This window comes from Phyllostomus discolor, chromosome 6, assembly GCF_004126475.2.
Source record: "Phyllostomus discolor isolate MPI-MPIP mPhyDis1 chromosome 6, mPhyDis1.pri.v3, whole genome shotgun sequence".
NCBI lineage: Eukaryota > Metazoa > Chordata > Mammalia > Chiroptera > Phyllostomidae > Phyllostomus > Phyllostomus discolor.
This window is the reverse complement of record NC_040908.2, coordinates 166,193,694-166,219,922: the sequence shown is the minus strand read 5'-3', so window position 1 is coordinate 166,219,922 and position 26,229 is coordinate 166,193,694. Positions and strand designations below refer to the sequence as shown.

The 26,229-nt window shown below is 45.6% G+C and overlaps 1 protein-coding gene across 1 annotated transcript in view; it reads right to left on the bottom strand.

Moving 5' to 3' along the window:
• PACS1 (phosphofurin acidic cluster sorting protein 1) overlaps positions 1-25,344 on the bottom strand; it is a 105,806-nt gene extending 80,462 nt beyond the window's left edge. The window contains exon 1 of the mRNA XM_028516463.2: positions 24,770-25,344. Coding sequence (XP_028372264.1) covers positions 24,770-25,119 — 350 coding nt within the window. The 5' untranslated portion in view covers positions 25,120-25,344. The remainder of the gene's footprint in view (positions 1-24,769) is intronic.
• Between the last annotated feature and the right edge of the window lie 885 nt (positions 25,345-26,229).

Below are 26,229 nucleotides of genomic sequence, written 5' to 3'. Positions count from 1 at the left end.
CAGCCAACACCTCTGGGGATCTGGGGATCTGAAATTACTTTCATTTCTAATAGTTTCAAATTGTTTAGTGATTTTTAAGTTTGTACTAAAGTCTATAGGAAAAGGTGAGCATGAAGAAAAGAGAGAGTGATTAAAAAGCCAGAAAAAGAGAACTCTAGACCTTTATTTGCTCCTCAAAACACTGAAAAGCTTTATGAGACAAACTGGGTAAAAAAGCCAAAATCATATTTATTTAAGAGAAGAACAAGTACTAAATATCAATTATGTGCATCCATATGTTGAAGTTGGGTATGTATAAATCGGAAAATTATAAAACCAAGTGAGATTTTTGGCCAATTTTTCCATTCCTTCAGAGTAACTTTTAAAAGGCTCTTTCTGCACCTCCGGTTCTCTCTCTCACGGCCCATCATCAAAGAAACACATTGTGTCTTAACCACATCGGCCAAATAACTGATTCATGGCCCAAAATGTCTTCATCACCAAAGCGTCAGAAGATTTGCATTTTCAATAAATATTACAATTGCTTGAGGCAGTATCATCCTGTGACAAGATAGCCCTTCTAGGGCTCCGTGGTTCAATATGATAACCATTTAACAACATGTCACTAAGCTCTTAAAGTGTGGCTAGTGTGCCTAAGAAACTACAGTTTAAAGTTTGACTTAACTTTAATGAATTTAAATTTAAAAACTGCAGCAGTGGTAAATCCTTTTATTATATCGATTACACTTACTTTAGATGAAGTGGATAAATAAATAAAATTTATTTTTAAAATGAATTTCATCTGGCCCTAACCAGTGTTGCTCAGTGGGTTGGGCAATGTCCTGCAAATCAAAAGGTCATTGGTTCAATTTGGGGTCAGGGCACATGCCTGGGTTGCTGGCCAGGTCCCCAGTTGGGGATGTGGGAAAGGCAGTTGATCGATGTTTCTCTTGAATGCCGATGTTTCTCCCCTTATCTTTCTCTGTCCCTTACCCTCTCTCTAAAATTAAATAAATAAAATATTTTTTAAAATAAAAATGTTATCTGTTGCTACTTCTCTTTTTAATATGGTTATTAGAAAATTTAAAAGTACTTATGTCTGTAAATGCTAAAATCCAATGGATTGTACACTTTCAATGAGTGAATTTAAATGAATGTGTGGTATGCAAACAGCATTTCAACAAAGCTGTGTTTTACACTGTATTTCAATTTGACTGTGACCATTTCTCCATTTCTGAAGTTACATGAGTCGATTATAGTAATAATGAGAAGGAAGGAAGAAAGGAAGGAAGGAAGGAAGGAAGGAAGGAAAGAAGAAAGAAGAGAGAAAATCATATTTATTTCTGTTTGTATAATAGCATTTGTGATAGACCTATTTATAAAACAAGTAAAAAGCTAAAGTTAATGAAGAAGAGAATCATCTACTGAAGAAATTAACTTCACTAATTAGAAGTTACAGTTAACAGAGTATTAGCAAATATTCAGTGTGAGGATGAAAAAGAAAAATGGAATAAGAGGACAAAAAGAAATGTTAAGGCCAGGGCTACAGTGAAGAGGACCCAGGAGGTTCCATAACAACTAGCACCTAGTAAATGTTCAATAAATGTCAGATGGAAAAACAGAAGAACAGATGGATGAGTGAACAAATAAAGAAGGATAAAAGGGCAAAAAAGACATTTAAAAACTTTTTTAAAAGCCTCTACTACACAATTATAAAAGCTATTGGAACTGAGTTCAATTTACCTACCAGCAGATCACCAGTCTGGGGAAGAAGCTAACACCCAGGACAAGGAACATGATTAATAGACTCGGGAAGAGGATCGACAGAAAAGGATCACAGAGAATACCCACCTGATTTTCAGTGTTTTGTGGAATGTGCTACGAAGTAAAAACACATGCTATTGAGATCCAAAGGCATTTGGTAAGAGCTCTGGTAGTTTATCAAAGGATCATGAAGCAATAAGGCATGTGATAAGTGCTTTTTGATTATTTCAAGACCATGAACCAACATGAGATGAAGGCAGGAGGAGGATACTCCCTCCATCTCTGTACTAGTAGAGAAATCAATTATACTCTCATGCGTGTGTCTCAGCACAGGCAGGAAAACCAGCTCAAAGCATATGGCAACCAACCCTCAAGGCAAGAAGGGGCTGGCAAGAAGTATTCAAAGTCATGAAAGGCAAGGACCTACATCCAAGATGACTGTGTCCAGCACAGCTATCATTTAGAATGGAAGGGCAGATAAGTGCTTCCCAGATGAGGTCAAGTTAAAGTTCATCGTCACTAAGCTATTGTTACATAAAATGTTAAAGGGACTTATTTAACAAAAAGAAGATCAAAACTATTAACAGTAAAATGACAACAAACTCACAACTATCAACAACTGAATCTAAAAACAAACAACTAGAACAGGAACAGAATCACAAAAATGCAGATCACATGAGGGCTATCAATGGTGTGGGGGGGGGAGAATGAGGGAAAACGTACAGGGAATAAGAAGCATAAATGGTAGGTTGAAAATAGACAGGAGGAGGTTAAGAATAATATAGGAAATACAGGAGCCAAAGAACTTATATGGACGACCCATGGACATGAACTAAGTGGGGGAATCCTGGTGGGAGGGGGAACGCAGGACAGGGGGGAATAAAGGGGAGGAAAAATATGCAACAACGGTAATAGCATAATCAATAAAATATACTTAAAAAATAAAAAAATAAAGTGTATGGCAATCAAGATAAACTTAATTTAATGTTATATGTATCCCTCTGAGGAGGAAAACGAAATGCTGGCTTACTATGCAAGGAATTCTCTGGAGTCATAACTTATCAAATTACTTGTGCCATTTATATCGTGAGAACTTCACAGAATGCGGCATCAGTAAGTGCAGTTTCATAAGCAGAGCACTGTGCTGGCTGACAACATCCTTTTTCACCTATTAATGGCAACACAGGCTCCAACAGGAACAGTTTCCACTTAACGCAAGGAATTGCCTTTGGAGAGAGCTAGGTTCAACTCACCTCAAGGAAAAGAGATTATAAAAAAAAAAGTCAGTAACTTTCAACAGAGCACGAAGAGGAAAGTCATTGGCTGTTAACACAGTAAAACGCTTGGGACGAAAAGAACAAGAGGCCCGCGTGGGCAGAACGGGGCAACCCACAAGGAAGTAGTAGGTGGTCAGATTATAAGCCTGGGCAGGGAGCTAGTTCTATCACGTAACTCTTGTGACTACTGGAAAGAGTTAGGGTTTTATTTTAAGCTAAAATAAGGTACTTCATCATCCTCCCATCTGCCATACCTGGGAGGTAATATTCCCTTCAAGAGTGAGCCTCTGAAACTGTGAAATCTTTCTGTGTTTTGTTTTGTGCTGCCCCAACAAGAAACTCAGATGAGGCTTAGAGGCAATGGCTGGAAACCTAACTATATATAACCCAGAAATGTAATTTGGTAGGACAAACACAAATCTATTTCAATAAAAAGACTCCCACACATCCTTGGGAGATGAGAGAACAAAAATTTTGCACATGGAGAAACAGAGGTACAAAGAAAAGACTTATCCATGTTTTCAAAGGCAGCCTGAAAGTGACATGGGAAGAAAACCAAATGACTACTCCACATGACGGCCTGAATCCACGAGAGAAATGCTGCCTTTCTACGGCACCACGGACAAAGCCACCAGAACGCGCATCTCTGAATAAGAGCAGGGGGGACACCAACATAAGACAGTATCATCTAGACCACTCCTTTCCACCATGCCTGTTCATGCGCCACTTCAAGTAAAAGGGCTTCTGCCTAAATGAAAACTTATAAAATTAAACCCAAATCAGGATGCTCACAGGCATACTTGCTGCTGGAAGACATACTGTAGTTGTTTACCAAGGGATAAAATGAAACATCGATCCATAATGCCCATCAATCTCTCCAATGCCGAGATTCCACGTAAGCTCTTCTCTCTGATTACTGCATTATTTGTGATCCACACTAAAGTTTAGATTTCTGGACAGGGTGCAGAGATGGAAGGTGGGGAGGGAGGGAGGCATGGAGAAATTATATATTTTAAAATTAATTACTGAAGTGAGAAAACAATGCAGGCATACCTCATTTCATTGCACTTTGCTTTACTTGTACATTTTTTTACAAATTGAAGGTAAGACTCTCCACCAGCAAAAGGATTACAACTTGCTGAAAATTCAGATGATGATCAGCATTTTTTAAGCAATAAAGTATTTCTATTAAGGTATGTACACAGTTTATTAGACATAATGCTACTCTAAACTTAATAGACTACAGTATAGTGTAAGCATAACTTTTAGATCTGCTGGGAAACCAAACGTTCCTGTGACTTGCTGTACTGCAATATTCATTTTACTGCAGTGTTCTGAACCGAACCCACAGAATCTCCAAGGTATCCACTGTCTTAAAACAGTGACTTCATTTTTGCATTATCTTCTGGTCTTTGTCCATACTCATGTGTATTTTAGAGAGTCGATGTGTGTAAGACTCTGACCCATCATAAACACGTTCCCACATTTCTGCAGTCTCCCTAATTACTAGTTTTCATTGCTCCTTAAGACTTCATTGTATCGCCCTGACCGGTGTGGTTCAGTTGGCTGGAGCACCATCCCAGAGACCGAAAGGTCACAGGTTTGATTCCCAGTCGGGGAACACACCCAGGTTGCAGGTCTGACCCCCAGTCGGGGCATGTACGAGAAGGCCACCAACCGATGTGTCCCTCTCACATCGATGTTTCTCTCTCTCTTCCCCTTCCTCTCTGAAAGCAATGAGAACATGTCCTTGGGTGAGGATTTAAAAAAAAAAATTAAGACTCCATTGTTTTTGATGAAACAATTTTCTAAACTTTGTTGGGGGGGAATTATAAGAAATTTATGTAATAGCATCACTGCCACCTAAAAACACACCATCCTCGTGCCCCAAGACGCTCCAATGTCTGACACTGAAGAGGAGCAAAAAGACCAAGGCATTCACTCATTCACTCAACGACTGCCTACTGAGTGCCTAGTAAGTGTCTGGCACTGATCCAGACACTGGGGACAGAGCAGTGAACAAAAGACACGAAAACCCCGCACCTTACCTCTAGTGGGGGGAGAAAGACAATAAACAAAATAACCAAATAACAATCAAACAGGAAGGGAAATTCTTAGAGAAACTCCTTTTTCTATGAAGGGCCAAGCAGTAACCATGCGGGGCTTGGCAGGCCGTGGGGTCCCTGCGGCAGCCACTCCACTCTGCCGCCGAAGGGCGCGGCGGCCACAGACGGCGTGCGAGTGGATGGGCGGGGCTGTGCGCCCGCGGAGGCCTGGCCGAGAGGAGGACGGGGCTGGCTGACGCCGTTCGAGACGGCTCAACACGACCACACAAACACCGCGAACCAGAAACCCAGGGAAGACACGCACACTGTCCTCGGCTGGAAAATCCCGTTGAGTTTTCCTCCACAGCGACTCAGCCTTGCCGTTTCCTTTCCTCTTCCGCGGCCGCGGCCCGGAATCGGACTTTCACCACCTTTCACTTTGGCACGTTTCTCTGCTTTGCACATGCCGTTCCCTCGGCCCGAATCCTCTTTCTCCCATCCACCACCTATCAAAACCTTCTCTGTGAAGTCCTGCTCGGCTGACTGTCAATTAGAAATTACGGACTTCCTGTTCATTATTTTAGGAGGGGTAATGGTATTATGGTTATGAATTTTTAAAAGTGTCCCTATCTCTTAGACACGCATACTGAAACTGTTGTAGAAGAAACCCTATGATGTCTGGGATTTGCTCCAAAATAATCTAGGGAGGAAAGCGGGGGAGGGGTGGGGAAACAGATGACACTACCTTGAGCTGGTAATGAAGCTGGGTGACGTGTTCATCAGGATTCATTACCCATTTTCTCTATTTTTTGTGTATTAAAATTTTTTTTTCCAGAACAAAGAGTTGAAGACAAAATTCCAGTTCCAATACCAGACCCTACAGAGGAATCAACACCCCTTCCTCCTGTGCTGCCTCAGCATGTGCCTCTGCTTCTCACCGACTTCAACACGCTTCGGACTGCTGTTAGCTGTTTACACCAAGACAGCGAGCTCTTGTAAGGACAGGCCTGTAACATACTCATCCGTGCAGCCCCCCCAGCATACTTTACATGTAATTGACCTCTGATATTGTCTGTTGAAGTTATCGGGAAAACAGTAACAGGGGCACCTTTCACTTCCCCTCCCCTGATCAAAATTAAGCCAACAGGGCTTTTACCATTTCAACTCTACTATTTACACAGAGCTAGTAGGCTATCTCCAGCTTTGAACTTCAGTAATCCAATAAAAAAAAACAACAAAAAACCAAAAAACCAACCATCCCTCTTAACTTTCCTGGAGCGGGGTTTGGGGAGGACTAGATTTTTGTTCCTAAACAGGAGCTGGCATTATTATTTTCCACTACTGACTTTGAGGACCCCAGTATTTCAAACATCCTCACCATCCCAGTGGATCAATGTGGTTACCAAAGCTAAGAGTCTCAGTAGAATAACCGAGGGTCTGTCCCACTCAGTATGCATCCATCACTTAGTAATTACTACAAATCCTCGCTCCGGCATAAAAGAGAGCTCAATGATGCTAATCACACGTGCAGCCTAGGTTGGCTTCACCTGAGAGATCAAGGGAGTTCCAATCAGGTAGCTCTGGTTTCAACTTTTAAATGTCTTCGGTGCCTCACATTGTATATTTTGCAAAAGACTCTCTCAGCCCATATTATATAAAATGAAAATAAAAACTGCTTCTGAAAAAAATGGACAGCTTTTTAAAGAACAGAACTTAACTGCATCAAATGTAGAGACACAGGATCCTGGCCTGGAAGGAAGAGACCCCATTTTGTGGGTCTACACCAACGAAGAGCCCACCGGCCAGACTCCGCCCTCTCTCAAGTGGTCATCGGCTCTGTCTCGCAGTTCTGTCTGTCCGCTCCAACTCCAGTCCCGCCCTTGGACTTGTGTGCATGGCCTGTGCCTCCGACTGCCTGGTATGCTGGAGGCACAAACATTCATTTCTCGAACAAAACCAACTAACACAGCTCCCCACCACATTTTTCTAGCTGTCCTGCCTCCTCAGACGGCAGATCTGCTCTGCTGAGTCCTCCTCTCTGTCTCATTCCGTCCACCTTTGCTGGAAAGCCTCTCCCACTCCATTCTTTTTCCTTGAGTCCAGTCTCCTATCCCTTTATGATCAAACAACCAAATCAGAAAATAGAATGTGTGCAGCCATTAAGAACAAAGTGGAACAAAAATCTCTTGACCTATAGTGATTTCCACAAGGTGTTCAGTGAGAAAAAAAGATGCAAAAATCAGGTTTTTTAAAAGCCCTGAAGGGGCCCCGGCTGGTGTAGTCCAGTGGACTGAGTGCCAGTCTGTGAACCAAAAGGTTCAATTCCGGGTCAGGGCACAGGTCAGGGCACAGGCCCGGGTTGCCCACCAGGTCCCAGGTTGGGGGCGTGCGAAAAGCAATTGAACAATGTTTCTCTCCCTCTCTTTCTCCCTCCCTTCCACTCTCTCCAAAAATAAATGAATAAAATCTTTTTTTAAAAGTTAAACATACACCTACACTAAGAGCTACCATTCCACTCCTACATATTTACCCCTAAAGAAATGAAAATGTGCCCATAAAAAGACTTGTACAAGAATGCTCAGAGCAGCTTTATTCAGGAAATCCAAAAACTGTAAACAACCCATATGTCCATCGACAGGAGAATGAAGAAACAAACTGTAGTATCTGTTCCAATGAAATGCTACTTGAAAATAAAAAGGAATGAACTCACACACACAGCGTGGATGAATCTGGCAAAAGGTCAACACGAGAATACATACCGTGTGATCCCATTTACACGGGGTTCAACAACCAACAAAACCAACCTGCGGCGACATACACCAGAACAGTGACTGCCGGTGGGAGGTGGGGGCTGACCGGCGGGGGTAAGAACGCTCTGTATCTTGTTTAAGGTGTTGGTTACACAAATGCGTATGTTTGTCAAAACTCATCAAACTAGAAGCCCAAAATCTGTGCATTTCACTGCATTTAAATTTTACCTCAATAAAATAAATGTTTAGGTATATATTAACAGAAAAGCTACTCAGCATGGCACTTGAGAGCACAGGTCCTGAGGCCAGACGGCCAGGGCCTGAGCTCGGACCACATCACTTCCTCGGGCGAGTCGCCTAACCTCTCGGCGCCTCCCTCCCTCCCCCCTCTCTACAAATGAATAAATAAAATATTAAGGAAAGATATATTTATAACTTTGGTCATTGAATCTGATTTAATCGACTTATTTAATCTGATAAATAAATCAACACACGGACAGCAATTCGAACAGCACCTAGTACATATTATGTATTCAATTAATATTAGCTATTATTAAACAAAACCAGAAAGACAATTTTTAATGCCAGGAAAAATTAAAGTTGGCCAGAAAAAGAAAATCATAGTTTACTACATAGCTCAACAGTGACTTGCCTTTCTATAGTTATAATAATAAAACCCTGAATAATAATCAAACCAAAATTATTCATTTTATTGGGACGATGAGGTAATGGTGAAAAACAAACAACCTTCCATATTCGGATTTACCAGATAACATCAAAAGATTGTTTTGAAATAAGCCTTAGAGAACAACTTGACTCTAAAATGTGTGTGCAGCCCTGACCGGCGTGGCTCACTTGGTTGAGCATCGTCCCACGAGGTGAAAGGTCGCCAGTTCAGTCCAGGGTCAGGGAACACGCCTGGGCTGCGGGTTCAGTCTCTGGTCAGGCACGTGTGAGGGGCAACTGGTCGATGTTTCTCGTTTGCTTCAGTGTTTCTCTCCCTCTCTTTCTCCCTCCCTACCTCTCTCTCCAAAAAAATAAGTAAATATTTTTAAAAATAAATAAATAAAAGGGCAAGCATCTGCATTCTACAGGTATTTAACTATGGAGACTGTCTGATGGGCACGGAGTTTATTCCATATTAAAACTGCACAGACAACATCCTTCCTCCCTCACAACTTACTTTCCAAACTCCTATCACCTTTTTATGCAATAACAAGCCAGGGATTTCTCAATCCCCTGGGCAATGACCTGAACACACGACTCATAAAAGGCGGTATTACAAACGGCTGATAAGTTTATGAAAAGGTACTCAACATAATGAGGGAAAAGCAAAGTAAGACCACGGGAGACACCATTTTTACCTCCAGCCAGCATGACTAAAATGAAAAAGATAGAGAATGCCAACTGCTGGTATTGCTGAGCGGGACATACTTATACCCCCCGATCCTGCAATCCCACTGCTGGCTGTAAACTCAAGAAAAACGAGATGACATGCACGAGAGTGCTCACATCCACCAGCAGACAGGCACGAGACTGTTCGCAGTGGCGCTGCTCACAGCAGCTCCAAACTGGACATCTTCCACGTGACCATCACCAGCAGAATGGTTAATAAACTGTGATACAGTCACACATGGAATGCTATACAACCGGAATGTAAGAAGTGCAACCATGGGCAATAATGTGGGTGAATCACACCAACATCAGGTTGAGCAAAAGGAGTGAGACGCAAGAATGTACGCTGTGTGGAGTACAAAGGCAGGAACACTAAGGCTACTGGAAGTTAGGGTACTAGTTCTCTTTGGTGGAAGGGACAGGCAGAGAGTAGAAGGGGGCAAGGCAATATCTGGGGCATCGGTAGTGTTCTGTTTCCTGATACAGGTGCTAGTTATGTGGGCATGTTCAATTTGTAAAAATTCATCAACTATACTTAGTCTATGTGTACTTTTCTAAGTATGTATTAGACTTCAATTAAAAGTTTTCTTTAAAAATTAAGTATAGGGCCATGGAAAGTGGCAGGTGCACATGAAGGGCCTCGAAGCTTAAGCTTCATTAGCTCCATAATAAATCTGCGTTTGGTCCTGCAGGACACATACGTATGCAAATAAGAAGCAGTTTATAATTACCTAGACCTAGAACTAAATAGACTTTTACACCATTTAAAGTACACTGAATTTCCCAGGAACTATAATTACTGTGTAAATAGAGGAAGGACTGTATTTGGTTTTGTGTAGAACTAGATGAAGATTTATTCAGCATTCCAGAAAACCATACACCGATGGCATTGCCACATATCACCTGAGTCGCCCACGCAATACACCTGTATCAGTCTCTGTTTATGGGTGTCATGTTCAGAGATAAGCTATGTGTGCTTGCCAGCACCCGATGGCTATAGTTTCTGATGTGCTGTGAACATGTACAAATGTCTCCTGGGAATTTGCATTTAGAAACACATACTGTATTACGAATAGCCCTCCTTTCATGACATTACAATTAAGATGTTGTAAATATGCTGGTGAGTTTTATTGTCTGGGAATTTCATTTCAGGGTAGAAAAGAGGCCATAAAGTCTGAGAGTGCTGAAAACCAGTTACAACCCATCGGCCTACCAAAAGAACTGGGAAGAGAATCCTAATTCCTGAACTTTGTAGCTGTTCTTTTATGCTAGTCACATTTTCCAAATCACACGTTAAGCAATATACTTATCTAAAAAAGAAGAAAGAGGAGGAGAAGGAGGAGGAGGAGGAGGGGGGAGGAAAAAAGCCCAGCTGCCATTTCCAAGAGTAATTACCTAAATATATCTATCGTAAACTTGGTCTAGAGGTGAGCAGAACAAGAGGAAAATAAGAATTCCAAGCACAAGGTCTGAGTCCTCTTCCTTGTAGATCATCGGTGAGACCCAATCTGGCAGTCACAAGCAAAGGGCTCCATTATTTTTCGGTTCTCTTTCAAAAATAGCTCCACCTTCAAGATTACACAAATTAGATCACTCTGCAGCAGGATTCCTCCTTACAGAGCAGCTCCTGGGAAGCAGAGAGAGGCTGTCTACTGTAGCAAACCAGTCATTTAGGGGGGGAAAAAAAAACAGATGCTTCTTCCTTTTCAGCTTCATTGGGTGACCGAGGAAGGCCATGTGCTGTAGTTGTTAACAGCTTCTGCAGCACAGCTCCCTCGTCAAAAGCCATCAGATCAGTAAGATTCACAGAGGAGATACCAGACCAAGCAATTAGGACAGCAGAATAATTAGGGGTGTTAAGCCTCAGCTGCTCCCATAGCATCAACATGGCCCACAGCATAAAAAGAACTTATCTATATTTTTAACACAATCAATTACCAACCTATGGATTATTCCATCACCCAGTAAATTCCTAAGGAAATTTACTCCCAATTACATATGGCAAAAATAGAAATAAATTTCCTCAAGAGCTCTGAAGAGTTTTGTAACAGATTTCTTATCTCACATAATGTCACTTAAGACAAAAATGACAACAATAATTAACTTTGGTAAAAAAAAAAGAAAAAATAGAAAACTGACAAAAGGAAGTTAAATGGAACTTTCAAGTCCTCCTTGAATCCTCTTCTTCTATCATACTCCAAATCCAATTCATAAGCAAACTGTTTAGTCTTGAAAATATACCCAGAATCTGAAGACTTCTCATCTCTTCCGCCTCTGTCACCCTGGGCCAAGCCAGCATCAGCAACCACCACATCATCTCAATACCCCTAACTGGACTCCCTGCTTCCACCCCTGCCCTTCTCTACAGGCTACTCTACACACAGCAGCCAGTGGTTATCTCAACACAGAAGTCACTATCATGCCTCTACTCTGGAAGAAACCCCCAAACGGCTTCCCATCTCACTCAAGGTCAAAGCCAGAGTCCTCCAACGGCCTACAAGACCTGGTCCTGTTTACCTCTCTGATTTCCTCTCCCGTCACTCTCCGCCTCACTTGCTTGGATCCAGTCCACTGGCCTTCTGGACGTTCCTGGAATCCACCGGTGCTTGCTGCTTCCTCTGCCGATTTGCCTAAACCTGGGCTCCACGGGGGCTGCTCACCTCCTGAGGTCTCCTAGAGCGGCCTACTCAGAACTGTAACACTCTCTGCCCCGCTTATCCCCCTTTGCCACTTTAATTTTCCCCATCTGACACACCCTGTAACATTGGCTCACTCATTTGCTGCCCACCCTGCCTGCCCCCTGGAAGGTAACCCTCAGGAGAGCCAGGCTTTTGACTGTTTTATCCACTGCTCTCTCCTCGGCATCTGAGATGGTGACCGGCATGCACACTCAGTAGGCATCTGCTGACTAAATGAAGTTACTCACAGGCAGAGGAAGAGTTACGGACACTTATCCAAACCCATGTAGTGAAGTAAAGCCAAATAAGAGACCAAATTCTAAAGCCAAAGCATTCTGGGCTTGGGGTTTTAAAAAAAATTACAGCAACTACCTGATATATTTTTCCTCCAGATATACTGTAACAATAGGAGGAAATACTTGAACGGGCATCAAACAAAACAAAACAAAGCAAAACAAAACCCAAACAGAGTGTCATCCCAAACAGTCCTTTGTCTATAAAACCTTCTCCTAAATGAACTCAAACGAGACGAGCCTAACCACACGGAGACATGGTGTTCGTTTATCAGCGAGGCCGCCTGAGAACTGAGGAAACGTATCGCTTGGCCTCCGTCCAAAGCACACCAAGCTAATCTCATGCCAAATCTTAGTTTAGAGGAGCATTTCCCATTTCCAGCCCAAGTTTTTGTTTCTCCAATGAGATTCTTTCCTTTCCCTCCATGGAGAGAAAAATAAACTGAAAAGATTAATGAGCAATGTTTAATAATATTATAGCTATTCCTTTTTTATAAATTTATAAAGGAAAGATAGAGGGAATTACCTACGAGTAATAAAAACAAAGCAATAATGATATTACGTACAGTTAAGGAACAATTAACTGGCAAGGGCATAAACAATTTATTGCACATTTTGGTGGCAGAGAGGAAGTACAATTAAATCCATTAATAGCCACAGGAGTTTTTATGTTCCCAGAGGACCTTGGTTTCCAGAGTTGCTTATTCACTTCCATCCACAGCAAACATGGTGCGCGGCGGAGACGACAGGATGCTGCAGACTACTCTCCGCATCTTTTCATTTTGATAGGACAATTTTATTCATTTGGATAAGACGTAAGGTAGATAGTACTGCCACGTTCCACTGAACGTGAGCTGAAAAGTGCCAAACAGAAACCCGCCTGCGCAGCGACACGCATGACGCCCACCGTGAACACGGCCTACCGCAGGCCTGCAAACACGCCACCGCGCTCACAGCTCCACTGCCGTCGCCCGGACATGTTGAGGCGACGACGCCTAGGAACACGGATGCGCAAACATCTCGCAAACACTTTGTTTCTCTTCATAACAAATCAACAAAGCAACAACAAAACAAGTGTCTTTGCTTTTAAAAGCCAGGAAGAGGCACCGTCTCCCTCCCAGCAGCACGCCCACCCCTTTCTCCCGTCTCAGGTGTGCATCTCCCAGGCTGTAAGGGTCTCCACGGGATCGAAGCCGGGGGAGTGATGAATGGGCAGCGGTGGTTCGCCCCAGGCTGACCCCGCCTAGGCTCTCTCCTGTTTGGTGCTTCTTCTGTCCCGAGCCTTTCCTGCTTTCACTGTCCCCAGCTTTAATACACAGAATCTCAAAATAAACAAATAAAATAAAAATAAAAATCAGGAAGAAAAGTGACTTGCCCGGAGGTAATAAAAAAAAAATTTAACCAAGCACAAGATAGAGGGCTCTATTTACTAATCCATAATTCTCTAATCCAAGCATAAAATGTATCTCTACTTGTATCTCTAACTGTGTCTTCAACAGAGTTCCTCACTCCCTAAGACTTTAGAAGATTAAACCCCAACCTTAAACTCACCAGTGACCCTGCCTCTCTGGAGCACAACCTAAGAGAAGCAAGCAGAAAGTTTCTGCTCGGCCCCTAAAGGACCCCAGCTGTGACTCTCATGGTCTCAGTTTACAATGCTCATTGCTCCCAGGACTACACTCAAAGCCCATTCATTCCTGCACAGTGGTTAGACCACACATACTTTACAGAACGACCCCTCCGATATTTCAAGTACCCACCTGGCCCCATACATAGTTTCGTACTACAATATTATTGACCATATTCCCTGCGCTGTATTTTACAATCCCTTGATTTCAGAGCCTATTCATTCTTAACATATTTGACTCTCTGGTTCTTCAGCCCATGGTGTACAGTTAGAAGCAACAAAGCAGAAAGAAGGCACACTGGCAGCCCTGGAGAGAAACGAAGACAGAAACAACACTAAAAGCGAACACGAGTTTAACAACGGTCACGCGCCAGGTCCCAGTCCACACTCCTCATTTCAAGCCCCGGTGACCACTGTGAGGACCTCACTCATCACGGCTGTCCACCCTCGAGAAGAGGCCAGCCTGTTTTATTTTCCAGGAAGAACCAGAACCATGTAAATACTCCTACAGCTTTCCAACCAAAATGGGAAAATAAAGGCTTGGTGCTTACTGATGGAGAAAATTAACATACACACAAAGACTCAAATGCTTCATGATAGCCCTTACATCATTTTCAGGTTTCTCCCGTCAAAGGAGAGTGGTTTCTCCACAGCTTGAGACATGAAAAGGAAAGCTTAAGGAAACAAGAGAAAAGTATCAACTCTATTTAAACCCTCAATTTGCCTTGGAGTCGCTCAGCCTTTATGGGCGATAAATGGCTAGCTGTAAACCGGTTTAGTTGCTCCTGCCGCAGCAGAGCTAAAGAAGTCAGCAGGTAGAATAGGGAAGCTGTCAAGTCAAGCTGGCTCAAAACAAAGTTGTGGTTTGCAGGCGGGGCCTGCGCCATCTCTTCCGTTCATATAAGCTGGCAGGATGTAGAAACAGGATCCCGACTCAGCCACTGCTTCAGAGAACCAAAATATTTTGCTTTGACTTTCTAGTCTATTAAGCCTGGGGCTTGGCAGGAGCTGTGTCTAAAGTGAACTCAAGGCCATGCACTCAAGGTCCCAGTGAGGAAACCAGAATACTAACAGAGAACTACCCTATTTCTAGAAAGAAAGCAGTTTTTGGAGGGTGTGGAGGAGACAGAGATGCTGGACTGGCATTAAGATAGAAATAATAATAGTAATAGCTAATATTTTAAAGTATTTTCTATACGCCACATAAGCATTGAACTTGTGAGGGATAGGGCTTTGGCTGCTGTGGCTCAGTGGATTGAGTGCCAGCCTGTGAACCAAAGGGTCGCTGGTTCGATTCCCAGTCAGGGCACATGCCTGGGTAGCAGGCCAGGTCCCCAGTAGGGGGCGCGTGAGAGGCAACCACACATTGGTGTTTCTCCCCCTCTCTTTCTCCCTCCCTTCCCCTCTCTTTAAAATTAAATGTAAAAAAATAAAAATAAATAAACGAGGGGTAGGGACCATTATTATGCCCACTTTACAGATGAGAAAACTGAAGTATTAGAGAGGTGAAGTAATTTGCCCAAGTCACTCTAATGGTAAACAACAGAGTCAGGACTAAAATCCTGGCTACTGGCTCCGGAACAGATACGCACAGCCACTAGGCTATGAAGCATCTCCCTGCCTACACTTTGGTAACAGAGCAGCATTCTGTAATTCCAACATGAAAAAGTATAAAGCATTAAACACTATGTGTCAGCTATGAGAACCAGACAGGGTTTTGGGGACGCCAAGTTCACACAGAGAAATAGCTCTGGGGTCTGACAGTCGTGAGTCATGAAGATAAATCCCTGCCCCACCGACCTCTAAACTGCGTAGCCTTGCAAAAATGCCCTCTCCTCGCTGGACCGCGACGTCCCTTTCTGGGAAGGGGAGCTCCATCACCGCCTCGGCAGGTTACCGCGGCACCTTCCTTTGGCGCTCCATGGCCAGGTTCACTCCGTTCGGGCACGGGCTCGAAGGTCGCCTCACCAGGGGTGTCCTCTGACCACGCTACCTGAAACAGCCCTCCTCCAGCACGCTCACTTCCCCACTTATTTTTCACCACAGCACTACTCACCATCTGACCATTTATCAAAGATCTAATTATTTTAAGACCGTGGCCCTCTACTAGCAAGTACACTAGGAGAGCACGGACTTTGTTCATCAACCCATTTGCTGCTGTTTTCCCCGGCACCTCGGGCAGTGCTTGGTACACCGGAATACTCAATAAATGTTTGCTAAATGAATGAAGTGTGTATAATAGATTTTCACTCAATAGACACTATAAATAAATGGGCACTGTTCATTTAACAAATTTATTAGGCATGTACAAAGTAATTATTGTACATAAATGAACAGGATTATTTCAAATGATAACAATTACTGGTGAAGATCTGTATAAACTCCCATAAGGGACTGGGCAGGTGAGGTCAGCTATCAAGGTGGCAAGTCAACTGAATGATGACCTTAATGGCACCCAGGAGCCCGCCACATGATGATCTGGGCACAGAGCATCCAGACAGAGAGAACGGCAAGTGCAAAAGCCCCAAGGCGAGGGCGAGGCGCCTAGGCCCAGCCTGCCCGGGGCCAGGGGAGAGTGGTCAAGGATGAGGGTGCAGACCCAGGAAAAGCCACACCAGGAAGATCTCCTAAGTGAGAAAAAGAAGTCTTATTCAAAGAGACATCTACTAAATGAATGAACTGGGAAGATTATGAGGAGGGGAGTCACAGGATCTGACTTTCACTTTTAACTATCCCTCTGAACTGCTACCAGTGGTTACCTTCTGGGAGGAGACCGGGCTGGCGGCGGATGGGGCCGATGACAAACAGCAGAGTGCCATGTGCTGAGAGGCACCATAAAGCAGGGAAAAGCTACTCTCTCGATCTGGAAGCTAAAGCAATGAAAACACATGTCTTTGGGTGAGGATAAAAAAAATTTTTTTTAAGATTTTATTCATCCATTTTTAGAGAGGGAAGGGAGGGAGAAAGAGAGAGAGAGAGAGAGAGAGAGAGACGGAGACAAACATCAATGTGCAGTTGCTGGGGGCCATGGCCTGCAACTCAGGCATGTGCCCTGACTAGGAATCGAACCTGCGATGCTTTGGTTCACAGCCTGCGCTCAATTCACTGAGCTACGCCAGCCAGGGCAAAAAAAAATTTTTTTTAAAGGACTATCTCACCTATGAAAAGAAGAACGACAAGAAACTCAAAGACAGACAGACAAACAAACACACAGTGTTTTGGAAAGAAGAAACACCTCCCTATGTCTAAGCGCAGCAACCAGCCTAAATCTCCTCTGAGACAATGAGGAAACTTACATCCGAAATGCCACTGGGAGGAATCTTGTTCACAATAACACTCTGAGAGGCAGACTGTCATTTGGAGGAGGAGTTCCGCAGTCTGCAAGAGAGGACCAAGTACTGTAGTAGGGATCAAGTTCTAAAACATCCCTCTTTTCGCATCTGCCTAGATCTGCACTAGGTCACACACACTAAATGCAGGATAAACTACTCACAGTGTGGTTTCTAAGATGCACGTCACAGTTCTATTTTTTTTTCTTGCCAAAATAACCTATGGAATATTACCTAGCAGTGTCTGTGTTTACAGGACTGCAAGCCCCGAGGGTGCTGGAAGGATGAACGAGACACAGGTGTGTCTGGGAGTTCGCAGAGTCGTGACTCCCCCAGGGAAAGGAGGAAGAACAGTGTTCAGGCTCAGAAACACTAGTGAAGCTAGAACTGAACTCAGATATTTTGGCTTTTCATGTACTTTACATTCTAAAAGAATTTACACAAACATTAAATAAATAAATGTGCCATTATCGATATTACCTTACCACCTGCGCCTGCCTCAACCACCCACCCACCATGAAAAAGCAATGTTCTAGAATGTTCTCCAGTCACCATTTTTGCTATCAATAAAAATGAACAAGCAATTCCAGGACCAAGAAAGGTCATGAGTGGAGTGAAACTTTAATCCCCCATGTCTTCATCCATTCAATATGTACTTTTTTTACAGCTTTATTGTGATATAAATGTGTAGTGTTCATTCCTTTGAGGTGTACAGTCAAGTAGTGTCAATGTGTATCTTTAAATACGTATTTTAAAAACAACATTTACTGGTATTTTCTGTAATATATGTTTATTGTAGATAATTTAGAAATCACCGAGTAACACATAAAAGACAAAAATTAATATCATACATGACCCTACCGTCTACACACCACTTTGGAGTTAATGTCTCCGGGCGGCTTTCTCCACAGACACTAAGACCTAAAAATGCGGGAGACCAAGGGCGGGGAGGCTCCAGGAAGCCGGTTCCCTCCAGAAAGGAGTGAGCGGACTCGAAGGTGACACCGTTTAAAGGGAAAAAAACTAACAACTGAAAACTAACGAGCCCTTGAATAGCGAAAAGAGGCATGTATGTATGTATGTATGTATGTATTTTAATCCTCACCCAAGGACATGTTTATTGGTTTTGGAGAGAGAGGGAGGAAGAGTGGGAGGGAGAGGGAGGCGGGGAGACAGACAAACATTGACCGGAGAGAGAAACATCAATCTGTTCCCTCCCGTACACGCCCAGACCGCCCAGACCGCATACAGCCAGTGGCTACTGTATTAGCACGGCTTTGAAGATAAAACAGCTTATGCCCTAAAGACATAATTGAATGTCGAATGGAATGTTTTAAGGAAGCGTTTTCAGGAAGACACAGAAGTAGGTAACAACGTATCATCACTTACTCTCCTTCTCTGCTACTGTGCTACCCGAGGTGGAGGCCGGCGGCAGGTCTGCCTGAGTGGATCTCTGAGCTGCAACTACAGCTGTTCTTCCGTTCGTAAGAAGACAAACGGGAATGCCGGTCAAGCGTGCTTTCTCACCGAACAACTGGCCTGTGAATGGCAGTGAGAGGGAAACACACCCGAGAGCTGGTACCTAGGCACATCTCGGTTTTCTAGAGCCCTCGGAAGCCTTGCTGGCTAGTCTCCTAAGTAGGCCTAGAGAAGGGAGGGCTCTGTCAGTGCTTGCCGACCTGGAACCAAACCGCCTTGCTCACGTCCAGCCCAAGGGACCTCTGAAAGGTGATGTAAGACCAACTTCAAACCCTGTCTTTTCTCAAGAGCCCTTAATACCACTCAGACCCGGACTGGAAAAAGACCGGCTCTTGCCATCATTCCCACATCTACCCTGCGTGCCCAAAGCACTCCCAGAACGTGATGCTGCAGACACACGCCAAGTGACTCTGAACTTCAGAGGGCCCACTGAGCCTTCAAGCCCAGGCCGAGACAGGACGAAGCGAGACAGGACAAAGCCTCCGGGGGTGAAGCAGTGGAAAGACTCAGCCCACACAGTTTCTGACTGGCGCTCCCTCCCGCGCACAGAGGCGAGCGCTGCGAGTGACAGTGGCAGCTTACCGGTGCAGCTAAGAAACTGGAAAACTAGTTTAAAAAGAAATCACATAACCACGAATGTGTCCAAAAGATCTGTAAATCGATACATGTAAAACAGACTCTGTGAAAGGCATTCTCTTGCTACCTTAAGGAATCTGAGCTTCCACAGGAACGGTGGATAGTATTACCCTGCCAGAGAGGGTATCCTATTACACCACTCACACTGTGAAATTCAAATCTTCTAAGACACAAATATGCTTTTAAGACTTTTAATGCTAGGGAAATAACAGAAATTTCACCAGGTCTCTCTTATTTGATCAATTACATTTACTTAAAAAATTTTTATTTATTTATTTTTAGACAGAGGGGAAGGGAGAAAGAGAGGGAGAGAAACACCAATGTGTGGTTGCCTCTTATGCGGCAACCCCCACCCCCTACTGCAACCCACCAGAGACCAGCCACAACCCAGGCATGTGCCCTGACTGGGAATCAAACAAGCGACCCTTTGGTTCACAGGCCTGCACTCAATTCACTGAGCCACACCAGCCAGGGCAATTACATTTCCTTTATAGCTATCATTCAAGTACTTTTTCTTGTGAAGCTATAGCTCCTATTATATAGGGTCCAGCAGAAGCAACGCTTGCTTAAGTGTGTTTGGTGGGGTAATAATATGGGTATAATAATTTATAGTTTTATTTGAACATTTCACCTAAAATGTCACATGGTGTGCTTGAGTGTGATATTGTTACATTACAGAATTACCTGCTTATGAATTTGTAATAAAAGATTTTGTAATAAAAAAGGGGTGTTATTTGTGCCGGACTCTGTATATTTATTGAATATTTTATCCACATCTTAGAATAGAGATTAAATAAAAGTATTCCCAAGCAATGGATGGAAAAAAAAAAACTAAGGTGTGGAAGAGTTTTCCCTAGTATACCATAGGAACACAGAGCAAAACTCCTGGCTTGCCTGGGGCTTTTGTGGTCAGAGGGGCAGCTGCCCCCACGTGCCTTCATGAAACACTCCTGCGGGCCGGTCATGCCAGCCTAGCCACGGCCACCTCCTTTGGCCTTAGCCCTAGTATGCGATAAGGCTCAACCTCAGCACCCACATAAAAAAAGTGGACTAAGGAGACACGTGACTGATAACTGCCGAGTCCCTCCCTTAGCAGACACGCAGATAAGGGTATGCACACGTGCTTTGCTCAAAGACAAATGTGACACAGTCTGAGTAATACCAGAGAGCGCATTTTGTCTCCTAACAGTTTTACGCCACTGAGGAAATGTTGTATACTTGTGAAATTCAATAATTTTAATAATTGTTCTGCACCTCCTTCTTCAGCAATTTGAAACCAGAAAACATACCGGGAAAAACTTCATGTGCAAAGTGGAGAGAAGGAACCAACATGAGACTCCAAAACCCTTTCTTTAACATCAAGCAACACGCCACACGGCGCCTACAACGGTGCCATACCACCACCCACGTCACGGACCACCCACAGTAGAAAAGGACAACTGAGTACGGCAGGAAGACAATGCCAGCTTCCAAAGCTGTGAATTCCTCCCTGGCTGGTGTGGCTTGGCGGACTGAGAGCGGCCTGTGAGCGGCCTGTGAACCAAAAGACCGCCAGTTCGATTCCCATTCAGGGCAGGTGCCTGGGTTGGGGGCCAGGTCCCTGGTTGGGGGGGGGGTCTGGCAACCAATCAATGTATCCCTCACACAATGATGTCTCTCTCTCTTTCTCTCTAAAAAGTAAAATAAATAAAGTCTTATAAAAAAAGCTGTGAATTTCATAAAACTAATAGACCTACCTACTCATAACAGAATCATAAAGCCAACTGTGTTTCCCTGTGACTATCTCTGGGGAGTGAGAACAGAGACAGGATTAGGGCTTTTTCCTTTACACTTTCCATTTTCCTGTCCTGTTAAAATTTCTAATCTTGAACACGTATTAATCTTTTTATTTTAAAAAATGCTGGTAAAAATGGCAATGGCTAGAATAATTTAATTATCTTTTATTTATTTTATTTTCATCATTGTTCAAGTGCAGTTTTCTGTCCTTTACTCCCATCCCAGCCCACCCACCCATTCCTCCCCACCTCCCTCCCATTTCTACTAATCTAATTATCTTAAAGCCAAACTATATGTATGCTCTTCATCCATAAAAAGTTTTTTTTAATTACTATGGGTTACAAGGAAATTTAGGAGGTGTTGAATAAAAGCAGAGTACAGCCCTGCCTGGGTAGCTCACCTGGTGGGAGCGTTGTCCCACACCCCGAAAGGCTGATGGTTTAATTTCGGGTCAGGGCACATACCTAGGTTGCAGGCTCAATCTTGGGGTGGGTACGGGCGGCAACCAATCAATATTTTCCACATTGATGTTCCCCTCTCTTTCCCTCCCCACCCGCAACTTCCTCTCTTGAAAATAAATAAACACATACAGGTCTGGCACAAATAACGCCCCCTTTTTATTACAAAATTATAAACATGTAATTCTATAACATAACGATGTCACACTCAAGCACATCATATGGCATTTTAGGTGAAATGCTCAAATTAAAACTACAAATTATAACACCCATATTATTACCCTACCGACCACTCTCAAGCAGGCGTTATTTCTGCCAGACCCTATATTTACCCCTCTTTGGGGGAAGACCTTAAAAAAAAAAAAAAAAAAAAAAGAGCATTGTATATTCCTCAAAAACAACTACAATGCCCATCTTTATTTAAATCCATAACAAAAAGGAAGGGATTTTTTTCAAAAGCAAATTATACTTCTGTAGGGAGCAAGAAAAGGCGCGTGACCACACTAACACTCAACTTTTCAACTCTCTGCGCTAGGCAGAGAATCACATTTCACGAGACTGACTCCCATAACATTCTTGTATCACAATCACGTCTATATGTCTTCAGAGCATATGTCTCAAGTTTGTGTCCCGCGGTGCACGCCACAAGAATGTGAATCCCAGACTCCATACAGAGTGCACACTGCCAATACGTTCTAAACAACGTGAACAAGTACACCAAGGAGACCTCAAATTAACCAGGTGACTCGAATAATGCGAAGGACCAACAGCAAGCCGTTTTCCCCCACGGGGTGTTACTTTCCGTCCTGCAGATAAAACAGCAGGCTCCGAAGAGCACAAGTGTTCCCCAAGGAGCCAGGAACAACAAAGTCAGAGCAGGACAGCTGACAAGCTCACGGACTGGTCACAGACACACCGCACACTCCCTGCAGGTGAAAGTAAGCCAGCCTAAGCCTCCTCTCACACCAAGTGCACATAATAAATACCGATGTGATCAGGATGCCTGGCTGTTTCTTGGGCTAATAAACGAGGACTTTTCGGAGGAACAGACCCAAAATCAATAGCAATCCTTGATTTTCTTTACATACCCCACATACATACCCTCCACCCCCCAACCACCTCTCTGAGCTCCCACCACCCCAACTCCCGCTGCACAGCAGCTTCCTGCCAGTCGGCTCAGGCCTTCACAACCTAACAAGCTGGAGAAGGCAGCTGCAGCTGCCCCAATATCACCAGTCCAACACGGAGACCCACGTGAAGAAAGGATGGGCGAGCATCCACTGACACACTGGATTCACGTGGGAAGGGTACTATGCTTTTATGTTTCAAAGAGATAGATTAGAATACTTCATCTAGAGAGAAGCCTATATAAAGAGAGGCCTGCTCAGGCCCGAGAGAGGAATAGAAACAAATACTAAACTCCCACTTGCGTTGGGTGTTGTGCTACGGTGCTGGCCAAAGCAAACTAAACTACCGTGGCTCCTGATGACCCTAAGGGAAGGACAGAATAAAATCAAGTGTAAGTAGGTACAATGAATGATGAAACACAAAGTACCTGGAGAGCAGAGTGGAGCGAATGGAAAACAAACTAGCGTTATCTTAACGGGTTCCAGATGCATTCCCTGCAAGCACAATTCCACCCCACACATGAGGACAGCCGAGAGGAACTTTTACAAGGAGCGCCAGGAGTCCTGGACAAAAATGTTGACAGCGTGACTGTTTATGTTAACAAACAGGAAGCAACCCAAATGTTCATCAAAAGGAGAATGATGATACATTCGTACAGTGAAATTCTACCCACTGGTGAAAACATTTAAACTACAGTTAGCATGCAACCGTGGTGATTCTCACAAAACTAATGTTAAGTTTAAAAGCACACACGCACACACTAAAATAGGTCACAGAACACATAGAGTTATAATAGCATTTACATAGACTTCAAAAACATTCGAAGTTTAAAAAATGTAGACAGAGATGCACACACATAATAAAGCCTGTTTTCAAAGACAAGGGAAACGATAAACACACAATTCAGGATAGTGTTTACCTTTGCGGGGAAAGAAGGGAACGTGGCGGGAGGGGGCACCCTGAGGGCTTCAGCATAACTGGTAATGCTCTATTTCTCAGGCTGAGTCAAGGCCAGAGACCTGCTCCTCATCCTTTTTTAATAGTCTATCTAGGACATATACATATCGACAAAATTGTGTATGCATGCAATAACTCAACGTAAAGAGGGGAGAAAAAAATGCAGCTGAGGGTGGAACCACACAGGGCTCCCTCTCCCCCACGCACACAGCCATATGCCCAAGGCTGGGCTCGCAGTAAAAAGTGAGCCCAAGACTCCAGGGCAACAGACTCAACTCCGAGGCGACAAAAAGATCACCTCCAGGCACCTCTCCGCGCTTGCTGGGCAACACCTGCTCCAGTGTCTATCCCAGAGGAAGCCGGGTGGCTGCACACAGCCCCTCACGAGTTGTACAGCGACTGCCTTGCCAATACAGACACAGAAAAGATCCCAAACTCGGGCACATTTTACCAATGGAAGGGAAGTCCCCAGATGGTTCCAACCAACAGGAATGGATTGGGTTTGGGAGCAAGGCGGTAATTTTACGTAGCCCTACAGGGCTGGGAGAATTTGTGACCAGCTCCTGGAGGAGGAAGGACGGGGATGAAAAATACAGCTGAAGACACACTGAACAGGGCTTTTCCAAGACCGTAGAGGCCGGCACAGAATGTATGTAATTTTAAGTTCAAACGAACATGTGTGCTGACGACTAACTAGAGGCCCCTAGGGTTAATGTATGGGCTTTCCCGGGCAGAAGGTGACAGCTGACTTTGGCACCTGCTGAGTATATTGGGAAACAATAATATCAAAAGAGATCTATACCTCATCTATGTAATGTATGTAGAGCCCACGGGCACCGGCAAAGCAGGGGGGAAAGTCTGATTTATGCGGGGAAACTGTCAGGAAGGCCGGATTCGGTCAGAGCAAAGAAAGGAAGGCCCAGCGCTTGAAAATCCCGAAGGCCCCACTTTGGGAGGGAAGAGGGTGGTCCCGGCCCGACCCAGAAGGTGCGGCTGCCAGGAGAGGGCGGGGTCTCCGCGGGAGGAGTCTCCGGAGGCCAGGCAAGGGCCAGGCGGGGCGGCGGGGCCGCCAGCGGGAGTGTAGAGAGGGGGTGTCTAGAAGGGGGCGTCCCCTTGGGCGATGGGACAGAGGGGAATGGGAGGCGGGGGCCTATCCCAGCCCTGGCCCTAGGGCCCGGTCCCCCCGCCCGACTCTCACCTGGGCACGCAGCTGGACGAGCTCCGGTCCACCTCCCAGGTGGCGTACAGGTTCATCTGCACCGGGGCAGGGGTGCGGCCTGGCCCCGGGCCGCCGGGAGGCGCGGAGCCCGAGGCCACCGCGACGGCCATGGAGGTGGAGGTGGAAGAGGACGAGGAGGAAGCGGCCGCCGCCGAGGTGGACGAGGACGACGAGGTGGCCTGGGCCAGCTTGGGGGGCGTTGGCTGCTGCGGCGTCGGCTGCTGCGGCGCCGGCTGCTGCTGCGGAGACTGGGCGACCCCAGAGCCCCGCTGGCCGCTGCCACCCCCGGCGCCTCCGGGACCACCGCCCACCCCTCCGCGTTCCGCCATGGCCCTGGCGGGGGTGAGGGGTGAGGGGTTACGGGAATCGAGGCGACGCCAAGAGGACGCCTAGGCTTTCCCCCCCGGCGGCGGCGGCGGCGGCGGCGGCGGCGGCGGCGGCGGGGGCTCGACTGGTCTCCTCAGCCCGCCCGCCCGAGCGCGCGAGCGAGCGAGAGGCTGCACGCAGGCGCGGGGCCTCACGGCGCGCTGTCCTCGCGCCCGCCTGCCGCTGCCTGTTGCGGCTCGCGCCGCCGACACTGGGTGGGCGTGTCCGGGAGGGGGCGGGGAGCCCAGCCTCGCGCCGGCCCCACCCAGCGCCGAGGGGCGGGGCCCGGGCTCGCGCTCCGCCGGCGGGTCTGTGGGCGCGCGCTCCTCGCTCCCTCGGAGAGGGGTCTGTGGCTTGCGCAGGCACAGCTGGGCTCTTCCCCAAAATCCACTGCACGAGAGCGCAGCGGGCCGGTGCAGTCCTCCCCTCCCCCGTTGTCCTCCCGACCGCAGTAGCCAGGCCAGCCAGGCCAGCGGAAACCCCGCTTTTCCGGGGCGCGGCCGCAGCCCAGGGAAGGGGGGCTGCCGCGAGAGCGCGCCTCGGCCCCCTCGGGTCTGCAGAGGACAGGCAAAAGCCGCTGGCGCTCCTAGCCCGCTTTCCCGCGGGCAGACCTGGCACCCAGTCCGGCAGCCCCCGGGTTTTTTCATCAAGACCAGCGAAGGGAGTGAAGACCCAGCGGCCAGGCGCTACGGGCCGTTGTTTCCGCTCCTGCTTTGCTCTAGTGTAAGGGGGAGCTCAGGGACCTAGAGTCCAAAAGGCCCTTGGCACGGGTGAATTAAAAAGCTAAACCCTGGCCCTTCTGGAACCAACCCTGTTCTGTCTCTACAGCCCCATTCCCAAAAAACCATTTCAGAGGCCCAAGGCCATCACCTTTGCCCTCAATTTCTTCCTCTTGGAATGTTTTTTTCTACTTAGAAAATACCTAAAATTCTATTCCCCCAAAGCCTTGCTCAATTTGCACGTCCTCCGTGGGATTTCCCACACTCCCTGCTCCAGAAACCATCTCGAAGCCTGCTGCACACGGGCACCGCTGTTGGTGCGCTCCCAACACCCGCGGTACGGCCGCAGCAGGA